We start from the raw sequence: 24,497 nt of genomic DNA, 5'->3' as shown, positions 1-24,497 counted from the left end.
CACCACCACCGGTGGGCAGGTCCTCCCCCCCCCGCACCACCGCCGCCACCACCACCGGTGGGCAGGTCCTCCCCCCCCGGCACCACCGCCGCCACCACCACCGGTGGGCAGGTCCCCCCCGCACCACCGCCGGTGGGCAGGTCCACCGCCACCCCCGTCACCACCGCCGGTGGGCAGGTCCACCGCCACCCCCGTCACCACCGCCGGTGGGCAGGTCCACCGCCACCCCCGTCACCACCGCCGGTGGGCAGGTCCCCCCCCCCCCCCACCGCCGGTGGGCAGGTACCCCCCCCCCCCCAACCACCGCCGGTGGGCAGGTCCACCCCCAACCACCGCCGCCACCGCCGGTGGGCAGGTCCACCCCCAACCACCGCCGCCACCGCCGGTGGGCAGGTCCACCCCCAACCACCGCCGCCACCGCCGGTGGGCAGGTCCCCACCCCCACCGCCGGTGGGCAGGTCCCCACCCCCACCGCCGGTGGGCAGGTCCCCACCCCCACCGCCGGTGGGCAGGTCCCCACCCCCACCGCCGGTGGGCAGGTCCCCACCCCCACCACCGGTGGGCAGAAGGCGAGGGGGGCACTTAGGGGTGTGGAGAGGGGACTTTGGGCCGACCCATCTCCCTTGGAGAGCGGCGGCGGCAGATCCGAAATTTTTCCCGAGAAAGTACCCCATCATCTTTCGAATTAAGGCTGGTGATACTCACCTCCGAAGATAAATAAGTTTGTTGAGCATACTCAGGCTGGGGTGAGCGCGGGACAACAAACGTGACAACCGTTCAAAGTCGGAGAATTGAACCTTGCCGATCAGCTCCTATAACATCACTCACCGCCCTTGACCTTTCAACTCAGATCCAACCATTTCGCTCGCTCCATTTCTTCTTGGAGAATAATTTAATAAAAAAACACACGTAACCACTATATTCCTTTACCTTAACAATTAGGCAATATTGTTCACGAATTTATAGTTTTTTTCCCCAAAAAATAAAAACTCAAGCTTCAATAAATGTAGTGGTTCCCCCCTATTAGTCCAATTGTCTTTCCAACGATCGACCTTCCTTCTTACACAAAAACCTAAAGTGCGCCTGCGCGTACATTTCCATTGCAGCACTCCGAGGAGGATGCGATTATTTTGGTGGTTCGGTTCCGTGTTTCTCCACTCCGCAGTCTCGCTGTTGAATTTTGAAGTGCGTGTTCCCTTCCCATGAGACGTCATGTGCGCGCGCGTGCGTTCACCGCTTCCCTCACGCACATGGCGGCTGTGGTACAAAGAGCCTCTGTAATACTTGAATTCTTTACCACCCACCCTTATTCCCAATATCAGTCTCCGTAAAGAACGAGTGCGGCAATATTTCATCTTTTGTATTGAGTGGGATTATTCGACTTTTGAAGGAGATCGAGACTGAAGGAGGAGGAGGTCAGGTGAGTGACCGCGGCGGGCGGGGCTGGCTGTACGTAACCGTGCGTTGTGCGGATTTGGCGCTGTTAGGCCAGAGACTGCGGGCGCCATTTTGTGTAGTATTTTTCGATCCTGACAAACAACGGGCTGAGTCAGAAGAGAGGATACGTCTTCTCAAGAGCTGTAACGACCCGGGCCCCTCCTCACACCGGGGGCCTCGCACCCAGACGCACGGTTTGTGTTTCTGCCCATAACGTTTTGCCTTGTCTCCGGAGTTTCCAAAGGGGAGGGGGCGCTGATGCCTCCGCTAGGTGTGTGCACTTGTTTTAAATGGCACTGAGCGGGTGATTTGCTTGGAGTCTTTTCTTAAACTAGGCCTGAAGTAGACAGCGGCGTGTCGTCACCACTTAAATAAGCCGAGCGAATAGGATGGGTTCGTTCGGAGGGCGGGCTGCTACCACCGGGGCCTGATGGCTTATTTTTGCAGTTATTTCGCGATTGTGGCGGAAATGGATCCTGTTGGATGCGGCTTCATCGTGGTCCGATGCAAAAAGGGAGGGCAGGGAATGGAGTGAACCTGTCGACCTTGCTTCCTCTCCTAGTGTAGATTTTGTTTTCTTTTCCCTCTTCTGTGATGCATCGTCTAGGATAAATTCGGACTTCATTTCATGTGGCTGACTATCACGATTCGTATTTGAATACGAAGCTGTTTCCACAATGTTAAGCGTACAGGAGAGCGTACTTTATTTGTAGGTTAAAGCTTTCCCCTGGCTTGATAGAGATTTGCCCAAGCAGGCAATTTTTAATTGGATGGCATAGGCGGTGATTGAGTAGACATGTGTTTTTTTTCCCTTCCTTGACTCTCTTATTGGGATTTGGAGCCTTGGGCGGGAGCCTGAGTCTTGCTACACCAGATTAAACCGCTGAGCTGCTGAATTATTTTGTTTAGGTTCAATTTTTTTAAAAATGCAGATAACATTTACAAAAATAAGGCCTTGTTTACTCGGGTCACAGTGTAACCTTTATTGCACCGTGCTTATAGAACTGCTCAGATACTTAGGTTGCTATTATTTGAAAAGCAAAAAGTTACAATAGGGTGAAAAGTTTTTACTCCACTGCAATATTACTGTTGCGCTGTAATATGGATTTAGTTTTTTGGGTGCCTTTTGCATGTACTTTGTACCTAGTATAACCCAACTCTGAGAAGGGAAATTAAGTAGACAGGAGTAGATAGGAAAGGAAATGGGGACAAGATAACATGTAATTATGGCAAATATTTAAGAAAATGCTGGGATGATTGGATGGGAATCAGAAGAGAGTTATGGTTGATTTTCCCTCTTCCTTGGTCCAGGAGTGCTATGGCCAGTTGTAGCATCCAATTGCAGTCCAGGCTGAGATCAAGGGCCAGAATTTGCCAGTAAAATAACGGTGCATTAAAGGTGCATGTCGTTATTAATGTTTTTTTTTTAAATAGCAACAATTTGTGACGAGGAAGAGATAAGCCGTGCATTACGAATCGCCACAAATTACTGGACGATTTGCGCCGCTCCGCCGTTAGCCATGCAAAAACATGATCTCGCTGTCAGTATTCCCGTGAGTTTCAAGAAATTGCTGGATTTCAGCCATAAGTATGAATTAAGCTCTGTAGAAAGTTAGGGCTGGTACTTGATGACGTAAGGACCCTTTTAATAACTAGATTTATGTTCCTGCAATGCCATTCAATCTGAGGCCCACAAAGGGAACAGTCGAAACTATGGAGTCTCACTCCTGCATGTAGTAAATTGTTCCTAGGGGTCCTTCAAAACTTTTAAATTTTTTTCTTACTTTTCCCTTCTCTCTCTCTCTTAATCCAGCCTTTGTTTCCCTCTGTTTCTCTTTCTGTGTCTAATTTGACTCTAATTCCATCGCCATTGTTCACTCACTCCAGCAAATTCTGGTCCCAAGTAATCCAGAGTCTGGAAATCAAATTTGAGACCAGAATTCTGTATACCTTAGTGCTGTACTGGTATATGCCTTCACCCACTGATTTGCCAGAGTGGGAAAGAATTTTTGATTTCCTAACACAAATTCATGATCAATATCTATTTGTTGCCTTTTATCAACCACCCTTCATTGTGCTTTTGCAGTTGGTGGGTCTTGCCCCTGTTTGGCAAAGAAGCCCAAAAGTGGTAACAAGTGACATACTATACAGCACAATTCCTTCTGAGATGGAAAATATGCTTTACTGTCCCTCCAAAAATCTATTGTACTAAATTCCAATTGAGAGACTTGAGTTTAACAATGTGACCTGTAGCCAAGTGTTTCCATCCTCTCAAGTTTGCAGGTTGCATCTTTTAATCAGGGTGGGATTTCCTCCTGGTAATTAGTCACAATAACCTAATAAATTTTGATGATTTTTGCAAGATGGGAAACTTCATCTGCTTAAATTTTTATATATATTTTATTGCCATCTACATAAGAACATAAGAAATAGGAGCAGGAGTAGGCCAATCGGCCCTTCGAGCCTGCTCCGCCATTTAATAAGATCATGGCTGATCTGATCCTAACCTCACATCTAAATTCATGTCCAATTTCCTTGTTCACCGCCTTCCAAAGCCCATATGAAAGCGTTGGGGCCGGTGCCCTCGAGTACCTGATGGTCGAGATCTTGGAGCTGGTGGGTAATGTGGACAACAATAAGTCATGCATCATCCCCTGCAATGACGAGGAGTTCAGCAAGCTGGCAAGAAGGACTCGCAGAAGTTCTGGAGAGACGATGCTGCAGTTGTAGATTTGAAAGAGTAGAAGCAGTTCCAATTATGCAGTCATTTTCTTGTCCTTAAATAATGTAATTGTGAAAGGGTCTCCAAGGACCATGAAAGGACTTGATGGTAATTGCACTTCACAAGGTGTGAACAGCTGAAGCAAGAAAATATTCTGCTTGAATTGGCCAAAATAGTCAGTGTGCTTAATACTTTCTAAGCGGTGCCTTTGTAAATGACGCATATGGCGAATGGTTAGCGCCATTTGCCCGATATAGGCAGTTGTCGTAAGTGGTGGGGACTGTAATGCAAAAAAGAACACGAGAACACTCTCAACCACAGTACTGGAGCTGTGGCTCTTAGTTGACCTCTGAACCTGCTCAGTGTTTACTTAACAGCAATTGAACTTTGTAGCCTTAAAGAGTGACATCTCCACTGTAGAAAAGTAATACATTGTTTATAAGGACAGTAACATAACAACTTTGACTTGCCATGAGCAGCATTGAGATTTTTTTAAGTAATTAGATGTAATGCATGCAATAAACTTTTGCTAAATAAGATGTTATTAAAATTCATAAACTTGAGCATAGTGAGAGGACAACCCTGATTTTATGAAGCCAGCTATTATAACTGCTTTGGCTGAGTGAGGTTTTGTGTAAACTTAGTGATAGTAAAGTATTAGAAGTGTTTTATCTAAATAGATCCCGGGAGTGTTACCCAAGAGTATTGCTTAAGTGCAACAGTGCTATGAGGTTTTTTGTAGTAACTAAGATTACAAGTATAATGTTTGTGTTTCTATTAAGGTACAGATAGTTTCAAAAATGAAGTCACGTTGCTTATTTTTTTGCAGTCATATGCCAAAAAGGTCAATAATAAGTTAGCATTGCAAGATTAGCTTTTCTTAAAGTGTGCGTAGTTTCTTTGCCTAGGCAAAAGTTAACTAAAGTTAGATTTAACAACATAGAATTATACGGGGTAGAATTGAAGGTGGCAGGGCAGGTTGAGAAAGTGGCTTTTAAAAAAAAAAGCAGACTAGGTCCTGGGCTTTATAAATAGAGGCATAGAGTACAAAAGCAAGGAAGTCTTGATGAACCTTTATAAAACACTGGTGCGGCCATAACTGGAGTATTGTCCAGTTCTGGGCACCGCACTTTAGGAAGGATGTGAAGGCCTTGGAGAGGGTACAGAAAAGGTTTACTAGAATGATTCCAGCGATGAGGGACTTGAATTACGTGGAGAGGCTGGGATTGGTCTCTTTGGAACAGAGAGGGTTGAGAGGAAATTTGATCGAGGTGTTCAAGATCATGTAGGGTCTAGACAGAGTGGTTAGAGAGAAACTGTTCCCATTGGTAGAAGGGTCAAGAACCAGAGGACATAGATTTAAGGTGATTGGCAAATGAGCCAAAGGTGATAGGAGGAGGAACTTTTTTACACAGCGAGTGGTTAGGATCTGGAATGCACTGCCCGAGGGAGTGGTGGAGGCAGATTCAATCATGGCCTTCAAAAGGGAACTGGATAAGTACTTGAAATGAAAAAATGTGCAGGGCTACGGGGTAGGGTGGCACAGTGGGACGAACTGGATTGCTGTTGCATAGAGCCGACGTGGACTCATGGGCCGAATGGCTTCCTTCCATGCTGTAACCTTCAATGATTTGGCCCATTGTGCCTGTGCAGCTCTTTGAAAGAGCTATCCAATTAGTCCCACTCCGCTGCTCTTTCCCGGAGCCCTGCAGTTTTTTCCCCTTCAAGTATTTATCCACTTCCCTTTGGTCGTTTTGCCAGTCTGTGTCCTCTGGTTACCAGCTGGTCTATGCTGGCGTTTATGGTCCACTCCTCCCTCCCTACTTCATCTAACCCTATCAGCATGCCCTTCTATTCCATTTTCCATCGTGTGCTTATCTAGTTTCCCCTTAAATAAATCTATACTATTTGCCTCAACCGCCCCTTGTGATAGCACGTTCCACATTCTTACTACCCTTTTTGCGTAAAAAGTTTCTTCTGAATTCCCTATTGGATTTATTACTGACTATTTTATTTATGACCTCTAGTTTTGGATTCCCCCACAAGTGGAAACATTTTCTCTACGTCTACCCTCTCAAATCCTTTCATTATCTTAAAGACTTCAATCAGGTCACCCCTCAGCCTTCTCTTTTCTAGCGAGAAGAGCCCCAGCCTGTTCAGCCTTTCTGATAAGTATATCCGCTCCTTTCTGGTATCATCCTTGTGAATGTCTTTTGCACCCTCTCCGATTCATCTGTATCCTTTCTATAATATGGAGACCAGAACTGTGCACAGTTGAACTCCAAAAGTGTGGTCTAACCAAGGTTCTATCCAAGTTTAACATAACTTTTCTAGAGGGACAGAAATGAAAAACAGAGGAGAACTCCAGTGTTTGATTTACTTTTTTTTATAGCCTTATTAACCTGCATCACCTCTTTTTGTGTATCTGTACCCCTAGGTTCATTTGCTTCTCTATCCCATTTAGACTCTTATTATCTAAGTAGTATATGGCCTCCTTATTCTTCCCACCAAAATGCACTACCTCACACTTATCTAGATTGCAGAAGAGATTTACTAGAATGGTACCAGGGATGAGGGACTTCAGTTATGTGGAGAGACTAGAGAAGCTGGGATTGTTCTCCTTAGAACAGAGAAAGTTAAGGGGAGATTAATTGTATCATAGATGTCTTTTTTTAAGCTTAAAAAGTAGGGTCAGTAGGGCTATTTCCCTGTGTGGAAAAGAAGCCTGTTCTTGTGTTCTCAATGTTTGATTAAATTGCATTAACTCAGGATTTAAGCCACTAGTACAAATAAAATCCTGCTGTGTCAGTATTTAACTTAATATAGTGGAAGTCTTTGTAAGTGGTAACTGAACAGTGGCCAAGTGACAATACAAATGCCAAGTTTGGCCTCAAGGATTTAATTGAGCATTGTTGCCGATTTCTCAGTTGAATTAAGTGAATGTTTTGGATACTTTATTGTTAAAGCACCTGAACCTGGGAAACAGAGTGATTAGAACCAGACCAGAAATGACTTTACCCATACTGAATAAGAAATCCAGTTACGTTAGTTGAGTATACTGTACTGGCTGTCTAAGGCCAATGTAACAAATATTTAAGTGTATATGCCGCATAAGGAATTGTTCCTGTTTCTCACTTTATTTGAGGGAAGGGAGGTGGATTGATAGATGGGAAAGGCAGGGTAGACTGAAAATTGTTGAAGAGATCTTCGATGGGCCTTTGAAGGAAGAAAGACATGTAGCAAATCAAAGTGGTTTTGACAGTTCGAATGAGGAGGAACATGACAATTTAATGGTTGGCATCTGATGGTGGAACGAGAAGGGGTGAGCAGAGGCCCTGGCAGCATGGGACAAAGAACTGAAGAAGATTGCATGGATAAACAAGTAAATGCACTGTTGTGTTGGTTGAGAGATAAATATTGGTCAGGACACCAGGGAGAATTCTCCTGTTTGAATAGTGCCAATGGAATCTTTTCCACCTGAGTGCATTTGCATCTCATCCGAAAGACGGATTTGATTGTTATTACAAATCAGTAATATCGTGGGGGATCACGGTGCAGCACTTAAAGAATAAACAGCGACAGGTTTACTGAAGAATGTGTGGTTGCATTACCAGCGGTGATATATTTTCTACTAAATTATTGTTCATGCAAGTTTTGGTGGAAACCATAGTAGTTATGTTGGTTATTTACAACTTGTACTTATTGCACTGTTTTACTGGGGTTTCAGGAAGTTCTTTCTCCTGTGATTATTATGAAGTAATTGAATAGTCAGTGTTTGAAAATAACACTTTGTAGTTGACTTGTACCGATCCAACCAGTATGTAGTTTTGAAATACCAGAAAGGAGGGTACAAAACACTTGCTGTCCTTAGTTTAAGAATACTTCCAGATGAAGATCAATGATGAGGAAAACATGACAAACTTACAGCATGCAAGAAAGTAATTGAAACATTATTAGCGGTTATGTTTAATTGTCAACTTTATCCAACTATTTTTATAGTCTAAGCGGTTGCCTAAGTCAAAGGTTGTACATGTGCAATTTCATGAGTTTCATGACGACTAATTTTGTTGATTTTAAGTGGTTAGAAATTTGTGGAGGTCACCTTTTATTTTGTAGTTGTTTTAGGCAGTTAATGTATTTAGTGTCATTAGGATTTCAGTGAGGCGTGATGGATAGTCAAATTTTCACACAGCTGTACTGAGGGAATTTCCTTGCTTTTTTTTTATTTGTTCATGGGATGTGGGCGTCGCTGGCGAGGCCGGCATTTATTGCCCATCCCTAATTGCCCTTGAGAAGGTGGTGGTGAGCCGCCTTCTTGAACCACTGCAGTCCGTGTGGTGAAGGTTCTCCCACAGTGCTGTTAGGAAGGGAGTTCCAGGATTTTGACCCAGCGACGATGAAGGAATGGCAATATATTTCCAAGTTGGGATGGTGTGTGACTTGGAGGGGAACGTGCAGGTGGTGGTGTTCCCATGTGCCTGCTGCTCTTTTCCTTCCAGGTGGTAGAGGTCGCGGGTTTGGGAGGTGCTGTCGAAGAAACCTTGGCAAGTTGCTGCAGTGCATCCTGTGGATGGTACACACTGCAGCCACAGTGCGCTGGTGGTCAAGGGAGTGAATGTTTAGGGTGGTGGAAGGGGTGCCAATCAAGCAGGCTGCTTGTTCCTGGATGGTGTCGAGCTTCTTGAGTGTTGTTGGAGCTGCACTCATCCAGGTAAGTGGAGAGTATTCCATCACACTCCTGACTTGTGCCTTGTAGATGGTGGAAAGGCTTTGGGAAGTCAGGAGGTGAGTCAATCGCTGCAGAATACCCAGCCTCTGACCTGATCTTGTAGCCACAGTATTTATGTGGCTGGTCCAGTTAAGTTTCTGGTCAATGGTGACCCCCAGGATGTTGATGGTGGGGGATTCGGCGATGGTAATGCCGTTGAATGTCAAGGTGAGGTGGTTAGACTCTCTCTTGTTGGAGGTGGTCATTGCCTGGCACTTGTCTGGCGCGAATGTTACTTGCCACTTATGAGCCCAAGCCTGGATGTTGTCCAGGTCTTGCTGCATGCGGGCTCGGGCTGCTTCATTATTTGAGGGGTTGCGAATGCAACTGAACACTGTGCAATCATCAGCGAACATCCCCATTTCTGACCTTATGATGGAGGGAAGGTCATTGATGAAGCAGCTGAAGATGGTTGGGCCTAGGACACTGCCCTGAGGAACTCCTGCAGCAATGCCCTGGGGCTGAGATGATTGGCCTCCAACAACCACTACCATCTTCCTTTGTGCTAGGTATGACTCCAGCCACTGGAGAGTTTTCCCCCTGATTCCCATTGACTTCAATTTTACTAGGGCTCCTTGGTGCCACACTCGGTCAAATGCTGCCTTGATGTCAAGGGCAGTCACTCTGACCTCACCTCTGGAATTCAGCTCTTTTGTCCATGTTTGGACCAAGGCTGTAATGAGGTCTGGCGCCGAATGGTCCTGGCAGAACCCATCGGTGAGCAGGTTATTGGTGAGTAAGTGCCGCTTGATAGCACTGTCGACGACACCTTCCATCACTTTGCTGATGATTGAGAGTAGACTGATGGGGCGGTAATTGGCCAGATTGGATTTGTCCTGCTTTTTGTGGACAGGACATACCTGGGCAATTTTCCACATTGTCTGGTAGATGCCAGTGTTGTAGCTGTACTGGAACAGTTTGGCTAGAGGCGCAGCTAGTTCTGGAACACAAGTCTTCAGCACTACAGCTGGGATGTTGTCGGGGCCCATAGCGCTTGCTGTATCCACTGCACTCAGCCGTTTCTTGATATCACGTGGAGTGAATTGAATTGGCTGAAGACTGGCTTCTGTGATGGTGGGGATATCTGGAGGAGGCCGAGATGGATCATCCACTCAGCACTTCTGGCTGAAGATGGTTGCAAACGCTTCAGCCTTGTCTTTTGCACTCACGTGCTGGACTCCGCCATCATTGAGGATGGGGATGTTTGCAGAGCCTCCTCCTCCCGTTAGTTGTTTAATTGTCCACCACCATTCACGACTGGATGTGGCAAGACTGCAGAGCTTTGATCTGATCTGTTGGTTGTGGAATCGCTTAGCTCTGTTGCTTTCACTGTTCGGCATGCATGTCGTCCTGAGTTTCAGCTTCACCGGGTTGGCACCTTATTTTTAGGTACGCCTGGTGCTGCTCCTGGCATGCTCTTCTACACTCCTCATTGAACCAGGGTTGATCCCCTGGCTTGTTGGTAATGGTAGAGTGAGGAATATGCCAGGCCATGAGTTTACAGATTGTGCTGGAATACAATTCTGCTGCTGATTGCCCACAGCGTCTCATGGATGCCCAGTTTTGAGCTGCTAGATCGGTTCTGAATCTTATCCCATTTAGCATGGTGGTAGTGCCACACAACACGTTGGATGGTGTCCTCAGTGCGAAGACGGGACTTCGTCTCCACGAGGATTGTGCGGTGGTCACTCCTACCAATACTGTCATGGACAGATGCATTTGCGACAGGTAGATTGGTGAGGACGAGGTCAAGTAAGTTTTTCCCTCGTGTTGGTTCGCTCACCACCTGCCGCAGGCCCAGCCTGGCAGCTATGTCCTTCAGGACTCGGCCAGCTCGGTCAGTAGTGGTGCTACCGAGCCACTCTTGGTGATGGACATTGAAGTCCCACCACCCAGAGTACATTCTGTGCCCTTGTTACCCTCAGTGCTTCCTCCAAGTGGTGTTCAACATGGAGGAGGACTGATTCATCAGCCGAGGGAGGGCAGTTGGTGGTAATCAGCAGGAGGTTTCCTTGCCCATGTTTGACCAGATGCCATGAGATTTCATGGGGTCCAGAGTCAATGTTGAGGACTCTCAGGGCCACTCCCTCCTGACTGTGTACCACTGTACTGTCACCTCTGGTGGGTCTGTCCTGCCGGTGAACTATGAAGAACATACTACAATGCTGTTGTAGATTTTGATTTTTATAGTATTTTGAGCTGTGAAACACTGGGGTGCCATACTGGTGGTAACAAATGTTAGTTGTAGTGATGAGAGGAATTTACAGCAGTGTATTCAGAGTATTGGCTACTTTTTCCTATAGCATTGGTACCATTATGCCAAACTTGGTGACAGCAGCGTATAATGATTCTTTACTAATTGTAAGAAGATCATGGTTAATGGTGTAGATTATTATTTTAATTTACCAACTTTTTTTTCCAGGTATCAGAATGACTAATGAAGAACCTCTCCCAAAGAAGGTAAGCACAAAAAAACTATAAATAATCCTATATATTTGTAACTTATGATAGCAATAACTAATGACCTGTTTTGTTTTACAATAGGTTCGCTTAAGTGAATCGGACTTCAAGACCCTGTCCCGAGATGAGTTGTGTTCCAGGTAGTGCTTTGCTGAAGTAAAATTTGAAACTGGGAGTAACTGTTTAACACACATGGGAAATTAATATGGCCTTTAGTCATGGTAGTATTGGATTAGATGACGTTGTAAACAAATTTCAGGATTTTCTGATGTCTTTAGACTCCTAATGGAGTCAGGGCCCTGACCAATTTTTTATCCAATCCTGAGGCCAATTGTACTAATTTTCACATGAACCTCTTCCATCCATGTATACTATTCACGTTTGAAGGCTTTTACTGAATGGGAGCTGTGGAGCAACCAGAAAACTGGCGTCTCATGGGACCAAATATGCTAACGCTCTGATAGCTGGAGATCTTGCCAGTGAGTGGCAATTGGAAGCCATGATTTGTTTCCCAGACTCTCATTGCTTAAGTTTGCTGGTAGTTAGCAGGTATCCTCCATTCAGTACCGATTAATGTTTAACTCCCATGTATTATGGAAGCGAGGACTAAATTATCTATCTTCCCTCAACTTTATTCGTAACCATAGCACCAATATGCTTCCAGTGTTCTATCTAGGCTACTTAAAATGGGTATTATATCCAGTCTCAATTTGTTACAGCTATACATGTCTCTCACCCTGCGCTTTAAACAGACAACAACTACTTTTAAGTTCAAAAAATCTTAAGGTGAAGAATGTTCATATTCTCCAACATTCTTTTTCAATAAAACATTTCCAGCAGTGGTTACGTACATAGGGCAGTGCACAAAATTTTTTACTAAGTATCTGCCTTCATACAAACCCTAAAGCTTGGATTTATGCTTTGAGAGTTGGCTTGAAGTATCAGAGGGAAGTATTTGACCTCCAGTGATGTCCCCTTGTCTTTATTTATCGATAATATGCAAATACAACCTAAAGATTCCCAATGCATCACAGCTCAAACACCCAAAATTATGCCCAGCGCATCTGAATTTTCTCACTTAGTCTGTGTCCATCACTCTTTTAACCTAATAACTTTAGATCTTCTCAACTTTCAGAGAAAATTGAGTCTATTGACTAATTTCTCCTTGCTGAAGTTGCATGTCAGAATACTTGTAGTGACTTTGGTACTTACTGTCCAAAGTGGCTCCCTTCTTCTATTGGTCAGGCTAGCACTAATGCCAAGTCCTTTGTTATCATGAATAACTTTGAGCAACTTGTAAACTACCTGTATTCTTAATTAGCACGGTATTTGCTACTTGCAGAATCTCGTGCAACAAACCAGACCCATCTTATTTCATACTATAAATCAGCTGACAAAAATTTGGTTGTTTGTTCCTAATCCAACTGTTGCTGTTACTTTTCTAATTTTCTCTTTGTCAGCACAGTTACTCTTATCTCTGAAAGTTTGATACCTCACTTTCCAACTATGCATCTTAGTTCAAACTACCATCTTAGTGTCTTTTTAAAAAAAAAAAGAAATAATTTGGGCTGCATATCATGATCAGTCTGCATTCTTAGCCAACTTTTATCTTTGGGCGATGCTGGCAAAGCAACATTTAATGCCCCGAGCAGTTGCGCTGAGGACTTTGAGTCAACTATGTAGTGTGGGACTGGAATCACAAGTCGGTCAGACCAGGCAGGAGTGGCAGCATCCCTGAAAGACATCAGTAATCCAGTTGGATTTTTACAACAATCAAGCATCTTTTGATGGTCATTTTTTCCTGATGTTAGTCCACAAATGGCCAAATTTATTGGATTCAGTTTTACAACTTGCTGTGATGGGATTTGAACTCAAACTCTTGTTACTATAACCACCATACTACTTTTTCCATCAACTCCTGGATCTACCAGAGCTCTGTTCCATCTCTATGCTGATGAGCCTCCATTTATCATCCAAGCCTAATTACACTTGCTGATGATTCCGGTCTACATTCATCAATTGCTTGCTCTACAAGCACACAGCTTTCTTTGTCTACATCTTGCCTCATGCTGTTTTGATGGGGCAATAAATAATTCTGTTCAGTTCTTTGAATGCAATTTCTTTGTGTTCTCTCAATCCTACCACACCTTAATTTTGGTTTCTCCTTTTGCCTCCATCTAATAACATTCTTGAGCTCAATTATTTTCTCTAATCTGAAAGAGAACTCACACCTCTCCTAAATCACCAAACTTACATAGAATTTACAGCACAGAAATAGGCCATTCGACCTAACAGGTCTATGCAGGTGTTTGTACTCCACATGAGCCTTATCTCACCCTATCACCATATCTTTCTATTCCTTTCTCCCTCATGTACTCACTTATCTAGCTTCCCCTTAAATGCATCTATGCTATTTGCCTCAGCCACTCCATGTGGTAGTGAGTTCAACATTCTCGCCTCCCCCTGATTAAAGAAGTTTCTCCTGCATTCCTTATTTGATTTATTATTGACTATCTAATATTTATGGGCCCTAGTTTTGCACTTCCCCACAAGTGGAAACATCTCTGCGCCTACCCTATCGAACCCCTTCATAATTTAAAAGTCTTCTATCAGGTCACCTCCCAATCTTCTTTTCTAAAGAGTCCCAGCCTGTTCAGTCTTTCCTGATATTTGTACCCTCTCAGTTCTGGTATCATCTTTGTAAATCTTTTTTTGCATTTTCTCCAGTGCTTCTGTTTCCTTTCTGTGATATGGAAACCAGAACTGTGCACAACACATGTGTGATCTAACCAAGGTTCTGTGTAAGTTTAACATAACTTAGAATCATAGAATGGTTATAGCAAGGAAGGAGGCCATTTGGATTCAGCCTATCGAGTCCGTGCCGGCGCTATGTAAGAGCAATCCGGCTAGTCCCAATCCCTGCCCTAGCCCTGCAAATTTTTTCCCTTCAAGTACTTATACAATTCCCTTTTGAAAGCCACGATTGAATATGCCTCCACCACTCACTCAGGCAGTGCATTCCAGATCACAGCCACTCACTGTAATAGTTTTTTCTCATGTCGCCTTTGGTTCTTTTGCCAATCACCTTAAATCTATGTCCTTTGGTTCTTGACCCCTCTGCCAATGGGAACAGCTTCTCTCTATCTACTCTGTCCAGACCCTTCATGATTTTGAATACCTCTATCAAATCTCCTCTCAATCTTCTCTAAGGAGAACAACCCCAGCTTCTCCAGTCTGCACATAACTGAATTCCCTCATCCCTGGAATCAGCCTAGTAAATCTCTTCTGCACCCACTCTAAGGCCTTCACTTCCTTATGCGGCACTTTGTCAAACACCTTTTGGAAATCCATATACACCACATCAACTGCAGTGCCCTCATTGACCCTCTCTTTTACCTCATCAAAAAACTCAATCAAGTTAGTTAAACACAATTTGCCTTTAACAAATCAGTGCTGGCTTTCCTTTATTAATCCATGCTTATCCAAGTGACTGTTAATTTTGTCCCGGATTGTCGTTTCTATACGTTTCCCCACTACTGAGGTTAAACTGACTGGCTTTAGTTGCTGGGTTTATCCTTACACCCTTTTTTGAACAAGGAACTCCTCTGCTTTTTAATTCTATTCCTCTAGAAATGAACCCCAGTGCTTTACATTTTTCATGGCTTTGTTAACCTGCGTCGCTGCTTTTAGTTTTTTGACTATCTACCCCTAGATTCCTTTGCGTCACTACCCCATTTAGATTCTTATATTCCAACGAGTAGGTGGCCTTCTTATTCTTCCTACCAAAATGCACCACCTCACGCTCATCTATATTGAAATTAATTTGCCATTTACGTGCCCATTGTTAACGTTGTCTTGTATTTTGTTGCAGTTTTCCTCAGTATTAACTCTTACCCCCCCCCCTCCCCAATTTGGTGTCGTACGCAAATTTTGATATAGTACTTCTGATTCCTGAGTCCAAATCGTTTATATTCGTGGTGCACAACAGTGGTCCCAGCACTGATCCCTGTGGAACATCACTTCCCACCTTCCACCAGTCTGAGTAACTACTGTTAATCCCTACTCTCTTTTTTCTGTTTTGTAGCCAGTTTGCTATCCATTTTGCTGCTTGTCCCCTGACTCCACCTTAGTCATGAGTCTACCATACGGGACCTTATCGAAGGCCTTGAAAGTCCATGTATGTTACATCCATTGCATTACCCTTGTCTACTCTTTCTGTTACTTCAAAGAATTCAATAAAAGTTGATCAAGAATTACCGTTCCTTTTGAAATCAATGCTGACTATTCTTTATTATGTTCTTGGTTTATAATAGATCTTTGAGTAAAGATTCCAATATCTTTCCCACCACCGACGTTAAGTTAACTGGTCTATAGTTCTCTGGGACTGTTCCCTTTTCTATATATAAAATAAAAATAGTGCCTTTGCTATCTCTTCACTAGCTTTTAGTATGCGTGGATGCAATCCATCCGGACCAGGGGTTTTATCCTCGAAGTTTGTCTAGTTTATCAATTATCCCTTTCCTTTCTATCTTAAATGCCTTTATCCCTGGAAATACTGAGGCAAATAAATTATTCAATATTTCTGCCATTTCACTCATTACCTGTGAATTCATCTGTGTATCCCATTTTAATTTTCCTTTTGTTATTTGTGTCTGTGGAATACTTCTGTCTCTTTTTTATATGCTTTGGTTTAATTTTGTAGTTCCTCTTCGCCTACCTAATTGTTTTTTTGACTTCTTTCCTAACCTCTTTGTATTCCCTTTTGTCACCCTCTTTATTGTCTGCCGTTTTATTTAGTTTCAGTTTTTCCTATATCCCTTTATTCATGTATAGGGTTTCGTTATTGTCTAGTTTTTGTTTTTCAGTGGAATATATTACTCCTGAACTTGTGATCACCTTTTTAAATATTTCCCACTGCTCTTGTCTCCAAGAAGTCTGGTTTCCCCTTTCGCTCTTAACTCCCAGTGAAGCCCACGTTTGCCCAAAACTTGAATGTTGCTCCCATATCTGGGAAGGCTTTTCCGCAGCCTCTTGCACTACTGAGCAAGCTACAAAAAGAAGCTCCTTGAATGATGGGCGAGCATCTCTCGTCTCTAGTTTTGAGCGTCTCTTTTGTAACCTTTCCTGTGCGCCTCTTTTATTGATACTATGGTTAACGTTTCCCTGAACATGCCTTTTGTTCCTCCTAAACTACAAATCTTTTCTTGCTCCCTGGATCCCTCTATTATTCAAGACTTATGGCATTTCTACTTTCAACTCCTTCTTTCTCAGGATCTCTCAACTGTGGAACTCTTTACCCCACTCAATCTATTTTTCCCTCTTGCTTTTAAATCCAAACTTGGGATCACCTAATCATGATTTCTTGATTTACTTCATCTTTTCTTTTCAACTTTCCACTATAGCAGTGGCCCCATACCTAATATTTACAGCACAGAAACAGGCCATTTGACCCAACAGGTCTGTGCTTCACATGAGCCTCCTCCCACCTTACTTCAATTCATCTCACCTTATCAAGCTTAATATAGTACCAGTATATACCCCTAAGGTGCAAGAACTGCACTTACCAAATAAAAGAGCCATGGTTGACAAAAGAGGTGAAAGATAACATAAAGCTAAAGGAAAGTCCAGGGAGACAACAGCAAAGGAAGACAAAAAATATAGTAAGGAATGTGAAAATAAAGTTGCTAGGGATAGCAAGATTAACACAGTTTTTGAAATTATATTAGAAGCAAAAGGGTGGTCAAGGGTAATGTGAGCCCTTTAAAAACAGATGGAGGTAATATTGCAAATGAAAATAAGGAAATGGCAGATTTATTGAATAATTAATGTGGTTGATAATGAGGAAGAAAGCTGTAGACTGCAGGAAGATTATCAGTGGACTGGTCAGGTGGGCAGAAAAGTGGTAAATGGAATTCAATCCGGAGAAGTGTGAGGTAATGCATTTGGGGAGAGCAAACAAGGCAAAGGAATATACAATAAGTGGTAGGATACTGAGAGGTGTAGAGGAACAGAGGGACCTTGGAATGCGTTAAGGAGGAATGTGGTTAAGGAGGCATGCGGGATACTTTCCTTGGCCGAGGCATAGAGCAGGGAAGTTAAGCTGGAACTGTATAAAACACTAGGCCACAGCTAGCGTACTACGTACATAGAATCATAGAAAATAGGAGCAAGAGTAGGCCATTCGGCCCTTCAAAATGATCATGGCTGATCGTCTTAACTCAGTACCCTGTTCCCGCTTTTTCCCCCATATCCCTTGATCCCTTTTAGCATTAACAAATATATCATCTCCTTCTTGAATACATCTAATGACTTGGCCTCCACTGCCTTTTGTGGTAGAGAATTCCACAGTTTCACCACCCTCTGAGTGAAGAAAGTACAGTTCTGGTCACCACATTACAGGAAAGATGTGATTGCACTAGGGAGGGTACAGAGGAGATTTACGAGGGTGTTGCCAGGACTGGAGAATTTTAGCTATGAGGAAAGATTGGATACGCTGGGGTTATTTTCTTTGGAACAAACGAGTCTGAGGGGCGATTTAATTGATGAGTATAAAATTTTGAGGGGCCTAGATAGAGTGGACAGGAAGGATCTATTTCCCTTAGCAGAGTGGTCAATAACCAGGGGGCATAGATTTAAAGTAATTGGTTGAAGGATTGGAGGAGAGTTGAGAATTTTTTTTCACCCAGAGGGTGGTTTGGGGGCGGTGGGGGGGGGGTGGTTTGGAACTCTGCCTGAAAAGGTGGTAGAGGCAGAAACCCTCATCGCATTTAAGAAGTACTTGCATATGCATTTGAAGACTACGGACCAAGAACTGGAAAGTGGGAATAGGATGGATAGCTCTTTTTCGACCGACACAGATGCGATGGGCCGAATGGCCTCTTTTTGTGCCGTAAATTTCAATGAATTACTTTGTCAGTCTTCACAGTAGAGGAAGAGGATAATATACCTGACATTCCAGGGAAACTAAGAACGAAACAAGGACTGGAACTCACTAAAGTTAACGTAAGCAAGAAAACAGTATTAGAAAAAATAATGGGGCTAAAGACTGACATCGCCAAAACCTGATCATTTCCACCCCAGGATTTTAAAGGAAGTAGGTGAGGAAATTGTAGATGCTTTAGCTATAATCTTCCAAAGCACTCTCGATTCAAGAATTGTCCCTTTTTAGATTGGAAAGTTGCAAATGTAACTCAATTATTTAAGAAAGGTGAGAGAGAGAGAAACCAGGAAATTATAGACATATTAGTCTAACATCTGTTGTGGGGAAGTTATTGGAATCCATAATTAAGGATAGAGTGACTAAGCACTTAGAGAAATTTGAGCTGATTAGAGAGAGCCAACATGGATTTGTAAAAGGTAGGTCATGTCTAACGAACCTAATTGAATTTTTTGAGGAAGTAACTAAAGTAGTAGACAGGGGAATGTATACGGATGGAGTTTATATGGACTTCCAGAAGGCATTTGATAAGGTTCCATATAAGAGACTGTTAGCTAAAATTAAAGCTCATGGAATTGAAGGCAAATTATTGACCTGGAAGGAAGTGACTGGTGTCCCACAAGGATCTGTGCTGGGGCCTCAACTATTCACTATAGTTATTAGTCACTAGTCACATAACACAATAGAGAGCCATATACCCAAGTTTGTTGATAACACAAAGATTGGTGGCATAGTAAGTAGTGTAGACGGGAGCATAAAATTACAAGGAGACGTTGATAGATTAAGTGAATGGGCAAAACTGTGACAGGTGGATTTCAATGCAGGTAAATGTGAGGTCATTCGTTTTGGACCAAAAAAGGAAAGATCTGAATATTTTGTAAATGGTGAAAAGCTAGGAACACTGGAGGTCCAAAGAGAATTGGAGGTCCATGTTCACAAATCACTAAAATGTAGTAGTCAGGTATAAAAAATAATCAAAGGCTAATGGAATGTTAGCCTTTATAACTTGAGGGCTAGAATATAAAGGGGAGGAAGTTTTGGTACAGCTATACAAAGCCCTGGTTAGGCATCTGGAGTACTGTGTACAGTTCTGAGCACCGCAACGTAGAAAGGATATATTGGCCTTGGAAGGAGTGCAGCGCAGATTCACCAGAATGTTACCAGGGCTCCAATGGTTAGATTATGAGGCGAGATTACATAAACTAGGCTTATATCCTCTGGACTATAGATGGTTAAAGGTGATTGATTGAGGTTTTTAGGATTTTGAAAGGGTAGAGAGAAACTTTTTCCACTGGTGAGTAGTCTGGGACAAGGGGACATAACCTTAAACCCAGAGCCAGGCCATTCAGGAGAGAGGTCAGGAAACACTTCTTCACATAAAGGGTGGTAAAAGTGTGGAACACTTCCACAAAAAGCAGTAGATGCTAGCTCAATTAGTAATTTTAAATCTGAGACAGATAGATTTTTGCTAGCCAAGGGTATTAAGGGATATGGAGTCAGGATACAGATCAGTCATGATCTCATTGAATGGAGGAACAGGTTCGAGGAGCTGACTCGCCTACTCCTGTTCCTATTCTATTACTTTCACCCTCGTACTTATCCAGCTTTCCCTTCAATCCATCTATGCTATTTGCCTCAATTACTCCATGTGGCAAGCATTACCTAGGCTTTGCAAGAATGAAATGCATGAAAGGATCATTGTTCTAGCTTTTCTTTTAACCTTTTGAAAAATCTCTATTTGTGATAACACTAGTTCTAGAGAATAAAACTGTTTGCCACTCTTGTTCTCTTTGGCCAACAACTACAACTTTTTTTTAGTGTGGTGTTTAAATTGGATTGTATGTGTGAATGCAACAAAATATAGTTTTCACTTAGTGTTTGCGTAGGAACCAGTTAAGTGTCTAATTTATGACTCTTCCTTCCTCTAGATGGAAACAGCAAGAAGTATACGTGCATGCGTTAGAGACTAAGTGCTCAGAGCTCAGCTGTAAGTTACTTTATTTTGTTGGTAATTGACTTTAACTACAAAAACATCCATCCAATCAAAATAGCTACAAAAGATTTTAAAAGCGCCAAACGTCCTTCGTAATAACTGATAATTAGATGGTATTCACCAGTTGCATGGACTTGGACGTTCGTCTTGGTACAACATAAAGAAATAGTGAAAATTGCAAATTATGGACACCTAAAGGACTTGCATCAGGTGTCCTTATTTTCAAAATGGTCATTGTATGTACAGTAAACCAGATGAGCCAAATATCCCAGGATTGGCAGCATCTCCTGCAGTGTTCCTTTTTATCGCCCTCACCTGTGATCGTATCTAATTCTGGAGCCCTGCCAGTGGAGTGAGATTTCAGTTCTTTTTCTGTTCGTTAGGTTTCATAAGAACATAAGAACTAGGAGCAGGAGTAGCCATATGGCCCTTCGAGCCTGCTCCGCCATTCGATCAAATCATGGCTGATCTTGAACCTCAGCTCCACTTTCCTGCCCAATCCCTTGATTTCCCCTAGAATTCAAAAATCTATCCATCTCAGCCTTGATGACTCAGCATCCACAGCCCTCTGGGGTAGAGTATTACAAAGATTGTAATCCTCTTAGTGAAGAAATTCCTCTTCATCTCTGTCTTAAATGGCCGACCCCATATCCTGCGACTATGCCCTCTAGTTCTGGACTCCCCAGCCAGGGGAAACAACCTCTCAGCATCTACCCTTGTCAAGCCCCCTCAGAGTCTTGTATGTTTCAATGCGATCACCTCTCATTCTTCTAAACTCCAGACAGTATAAGCCTATTCTACTCAACCTCTCGTAGGACAACCCTCTCATCCTGCCTCTAAGGCAGGTATATCCTTCCTTGGATAAGGAGACCAAAACTGTATACAGTACTCCAGGTGAGGTCTCACCAAAGCCCTATACAATTGTCGTAGGACTTCTTTGCTGTCGTACTTCAACCCCCTTGCAATAAAGGCCAACATGCCGTTTGCTTTCCTAATTGCCTGATGTACCAGCATGATAACTTTTTGTGTTTCTTGTACCAGGACACCCAGATCTCTCTCTCAACACCAATATTTAATAATTTCTTACCATTTAAAAAATACTCTTTTTCTATTCTTCCTACCAAAGTGAATAAGCTCACGTTTCCCCACATTATACTCCATCTGCCACCTTCTTGCCCACTTGCTTAACCTGTCTATATCCCTTTGCAGACTCTTTGTACCCTCACTGCTTACTTTCCCGCCTAGCTTTGTATCATCAGCAAACTTAGATTCATTACACTTGGTCCCTTCATCCAAGTCATTAATGTAGATTGTAAATAGCTGAGGCTTGAGCACCGATCCTTCCGGCACCCCACTGGTTACAGCCTGCCAACCTGTTTATCCCTACTCTCTGTTTTCTGTCCGTTAACCAATCCTCTATCCATGCTAATATATTACTCCGAACCACTTGAGCCCTTCCCAGTCAGTGCCACCCTGGGGTCCTTTTCCATTGAGGGAGGGGTGTCCTGATCACACAATAGTTACAGCACAGGAGGCCACTTGACCCATTGAGCCCATGCCGGTTCTTAGTAAGATCAGTCCAGTTAGTCCCATTCCCCCGCTTTTTCCGCATAGCCCTGCAAGTTTTTTCCTGGGATTTGCAGCTGCTGTAGGGCTGGAGTTCCTGGAAGATCCCAGCCAGATTGGGAGGATTAATGTCCTGCAGACCCCTGTACAGAACCCCCTCCCTCCATGTGCTGCAGCTGCTAATGTTTGAAGGGGTCGGAAGGGGGCTGTTAGCAGCTCATCAGTACCTAACGTACTGGTGGGGTGAGATGTGATGTTGCCCGGTGTAGTTCCTGGCTTTTGTGGAATGGGGATGCCATATCAGCAGAGAAACCACTCTATCCCTGCTTACCTTCGTGTCCCGTGTTTTAAGTTGTAAACAGACATGGTGCATTGAAGGCTGTCCATAATTCGTAATTTGCGAGCGTCCGTGGCTTCAAGGTGCAGCTTGTATCTATGACAATGTAAGTTATTTGGGACCGTCAATAAGTGTCCGTTTTTTGGGGGTGTCTGTTTGTAACAAACCTGTAATAAACATAATGTCTGTGGTAATAATAACAAAATGCTGGAAATACACAGCTGGTCAGGCAGCATCTGTGGAGAGAGAAACAGAGTTAATGTTTCAGGTCATAGAGTTATACAGCACGGATAGAGGCCCTTCAGCCCATCGTGTCCGCGCCGGCCATCAGCCCTGTCTACTCTAATCCCATATTCCAGCATTTGGTCCGTAGCCTTGTATGCTATGGCATTTCAAGTGCTCATCCAAATGCTTCTTGAATGTTGTGAGGGTTCCTGCCTCCACAACCCTTTCAGGCAGTATAGAAGGTTAATGAAGGTCATTAACCTTCATTAACCAAGTTGTTGAAATCATTGAGTCTGGAAGGTTGTAAAGTGCCTAATCAAAAGATGAGATGTTGTTACTCAAGTTTCCATTGAGCTTCGTTGGAATAATCAGAGGTCGGAGTGGGACAGAGAATTAAAATGGCAAGTGACCGGCAGCTCATGGTCACGCTTGCAGACTGAACGGAGGTGTTCAGCAAAGCGAAGCGATCATCCAATCTGCGTTTGGTCTGCCCAATGTACAGTGTACTAAATTGAAAGAAATAAAAGTAAATTGCTGTTTCACCTGGAAGAAGTGTTTGGGGCCCTGGATGGTGGGAAGGGAGGAGGTGACAGGGCAGATGTTGCATCTCCTGCGCGCGCACGGGAAGGGGAACGGGTGTTGGAGTTGAAGGAAGAGTGGACCAGGGTGTTGCAGAGGGATAGGTTCCTTCAGAATTCTGGGAGAGGAAGATCTGTTTGGAGGTGGCGGAAATGGTGGAGGATGATCCATTAAATGTGGAGGCTGGAGGGGTGGAAGGTAAGGACAATGGGGATCCTATCGTGGTTCTGAGAGGGAGGAGAGGGGTGAGGGCAGAAGTGCGGGATATGAGACAGACGCAATTGAGGGCCCTGCCAGCCAGAGTGGACGGGAATCCTCAGTTGAGGATAAAGGAAGACATATCTGAAACACTGGTGTAGAAGGTGGCATCATCAAAACCCAATGTGACAGAGAACCTGGAAGAATGGAATAGAGTCCTTGCAGGAAGCGGGATGGGAGGATGTGTGATCAAGGTAGCTGTGGGAGTTGGTGGGCTTGTAGTAGATATTGGTGGACAGCCTATCCCCAGAAATGGAGATAGAGAAGTCAAGGAAGGGAAGAGTCGGAGATGGACCATAAAATCTGTGGGTATGATTCTTTTGGATTAAGTGTAAACTTGCATACTTCCAGACCGCTCTGTTCCAGTTAATTTTCTGTAAAGCCTGAGGGGATGTAGTTTTTTGCTGCCTATGGAAATCAACATGGTAACAAAAGGTACATCAGCAAATTTGCAGCTGAATCTTCAAGTAATCCAAATGTTAGTGAATGGTTGGGTGCGAAATTAATCATTGTGCAACCAGAACTTAGACAAAAGTACGCTAATTTTTTAATTTGCTACCTTGCTGTGTTTCCGTGTTTAGAAGTTCAGTTGCTTACGAATATGTGCTCCTTTTCACTTCCCAACTCCCAGTTCAGTAATACACCAATTTTGTTGACAATTTATAAATGTTAAACTTTACTGAATAGAAAAAGCTTTACCTAACTGTACACATTATTTTGACTCAGCTGCATATGTTTAGGGGGAGTTGTAGCTGAATACTTGGTTCTATCTGTTTCGTGCTTTCCATACCCACCCACAGGAATAGAGTTCCACAGGGCCAAATGCAATAGATGTGTTTCCCTATACCTGAGGGCAGTGGGCCCAGCTGGTTTGAGAGTGCCTTGCTCTAATTGTATTTTTTAATTAAAAGCTTGGAGTGAGATTAAAATTATTTAAAGATTATATTTAACATAATTTTAAATCAGAAGTTATAGGATTAATAACTTTTGTACTGAGTATGTTGATGGAAGCACTTTTCTTCATGCATTTCTAATTTATTGGAAAAGCGGTTAGATAAAAATTGTGGGGCGCTGAGTTAAAATGGCTTTAAGTAATATTCATTAAGTGTTTTAATCTTCATTTCAAATGATGAATCTTTACATTTTATAAATGGCCAAATGTTCTTTCCAATACAAAAGAGTGGAAGGGTATGAGTTTGTGTTATTTTCCTCCTG

At 43.3% G+C, this 24,497-nt stretch overlaps 2 protein-coding genes across 9 annotated transcripts in view; one reads left to right on the top strand and one right to left on the bottom strand.

Moving 5' to 3' along the window:
• The window catches only part of sod2 (superoxide dismutase 2, mitochondrial), a 48,094-nt gene extending 46,921 nt beyond the window's left edge, over positions 1–1,173 (bottom strand). For 2 of the 5 annotated variants that reach the window (XM_067989139.1, XM_067989142.1), the window contains exon 1: positions 706–822. In XM_067989139.1, coding sequence (XP_067845240.1) covers positions 706–734 — 29 coding nt within the window. In that variant the 5' untranslated portion in view covers positions 735–822. The other 3 variants (XM_067989140.1, XM_067989143.1, XM_067989138.1) reach the window with 3 other exon arrangements.
• Positions 1,134–24,497, top strand: part of wtap (WT1 associated protein) — a 74,361-nt gene continuing 50,997 nt past the window's right edge. The window contains exons 1-4 of one of the 4 annotated variants that reach the window (XM_067989135.1): positions 1,134–1,420; positions 11,350–11,387; positions 11,472–11,527; positions 20,253–20,311. In XM_067989135.1, coding sequence (XP_067845236.1) covers positions 11,358–11,387; positions 11,472–11,527; positions 20,253–20,311 — 145 coding nt within the window. In that variant the 5' untranslated portion in view covers positions 1,134–1,420; positions 11,350–11,357. Of the gene's footprint in view, positions 1,421–1,483; positions 1,709–11,349; positions 11,388–11,471; positions 11,528–20,252; positions 20,312–24,497 lie in introns of those variants that run through there. The other 3 variants (XM_067989137.1, XM_067989134.1, XM_067989136.1) reach the window with 3 other exon arrangements.

Source organism: Heptranchias perlo, chromosome 8 (assembly GCF_035084215.1).
Source record: "Heptranchias perlo isolate sHepPer1 chromosome 8, sHepPer1.hap1, whole genome shotgun sequence".
Classification (NCBI taxonomy): Eukaryota; Metazoa; Chordata; class Chondrichthyes; order Hexanchiformes; family Hexanchidae; genus Heptranchias; species Heptranchias perlo.
Note: the sequence above shows the minus strand (reverse complement) of the source record. Positions and strands in the feature narration are given on the sequence as shown.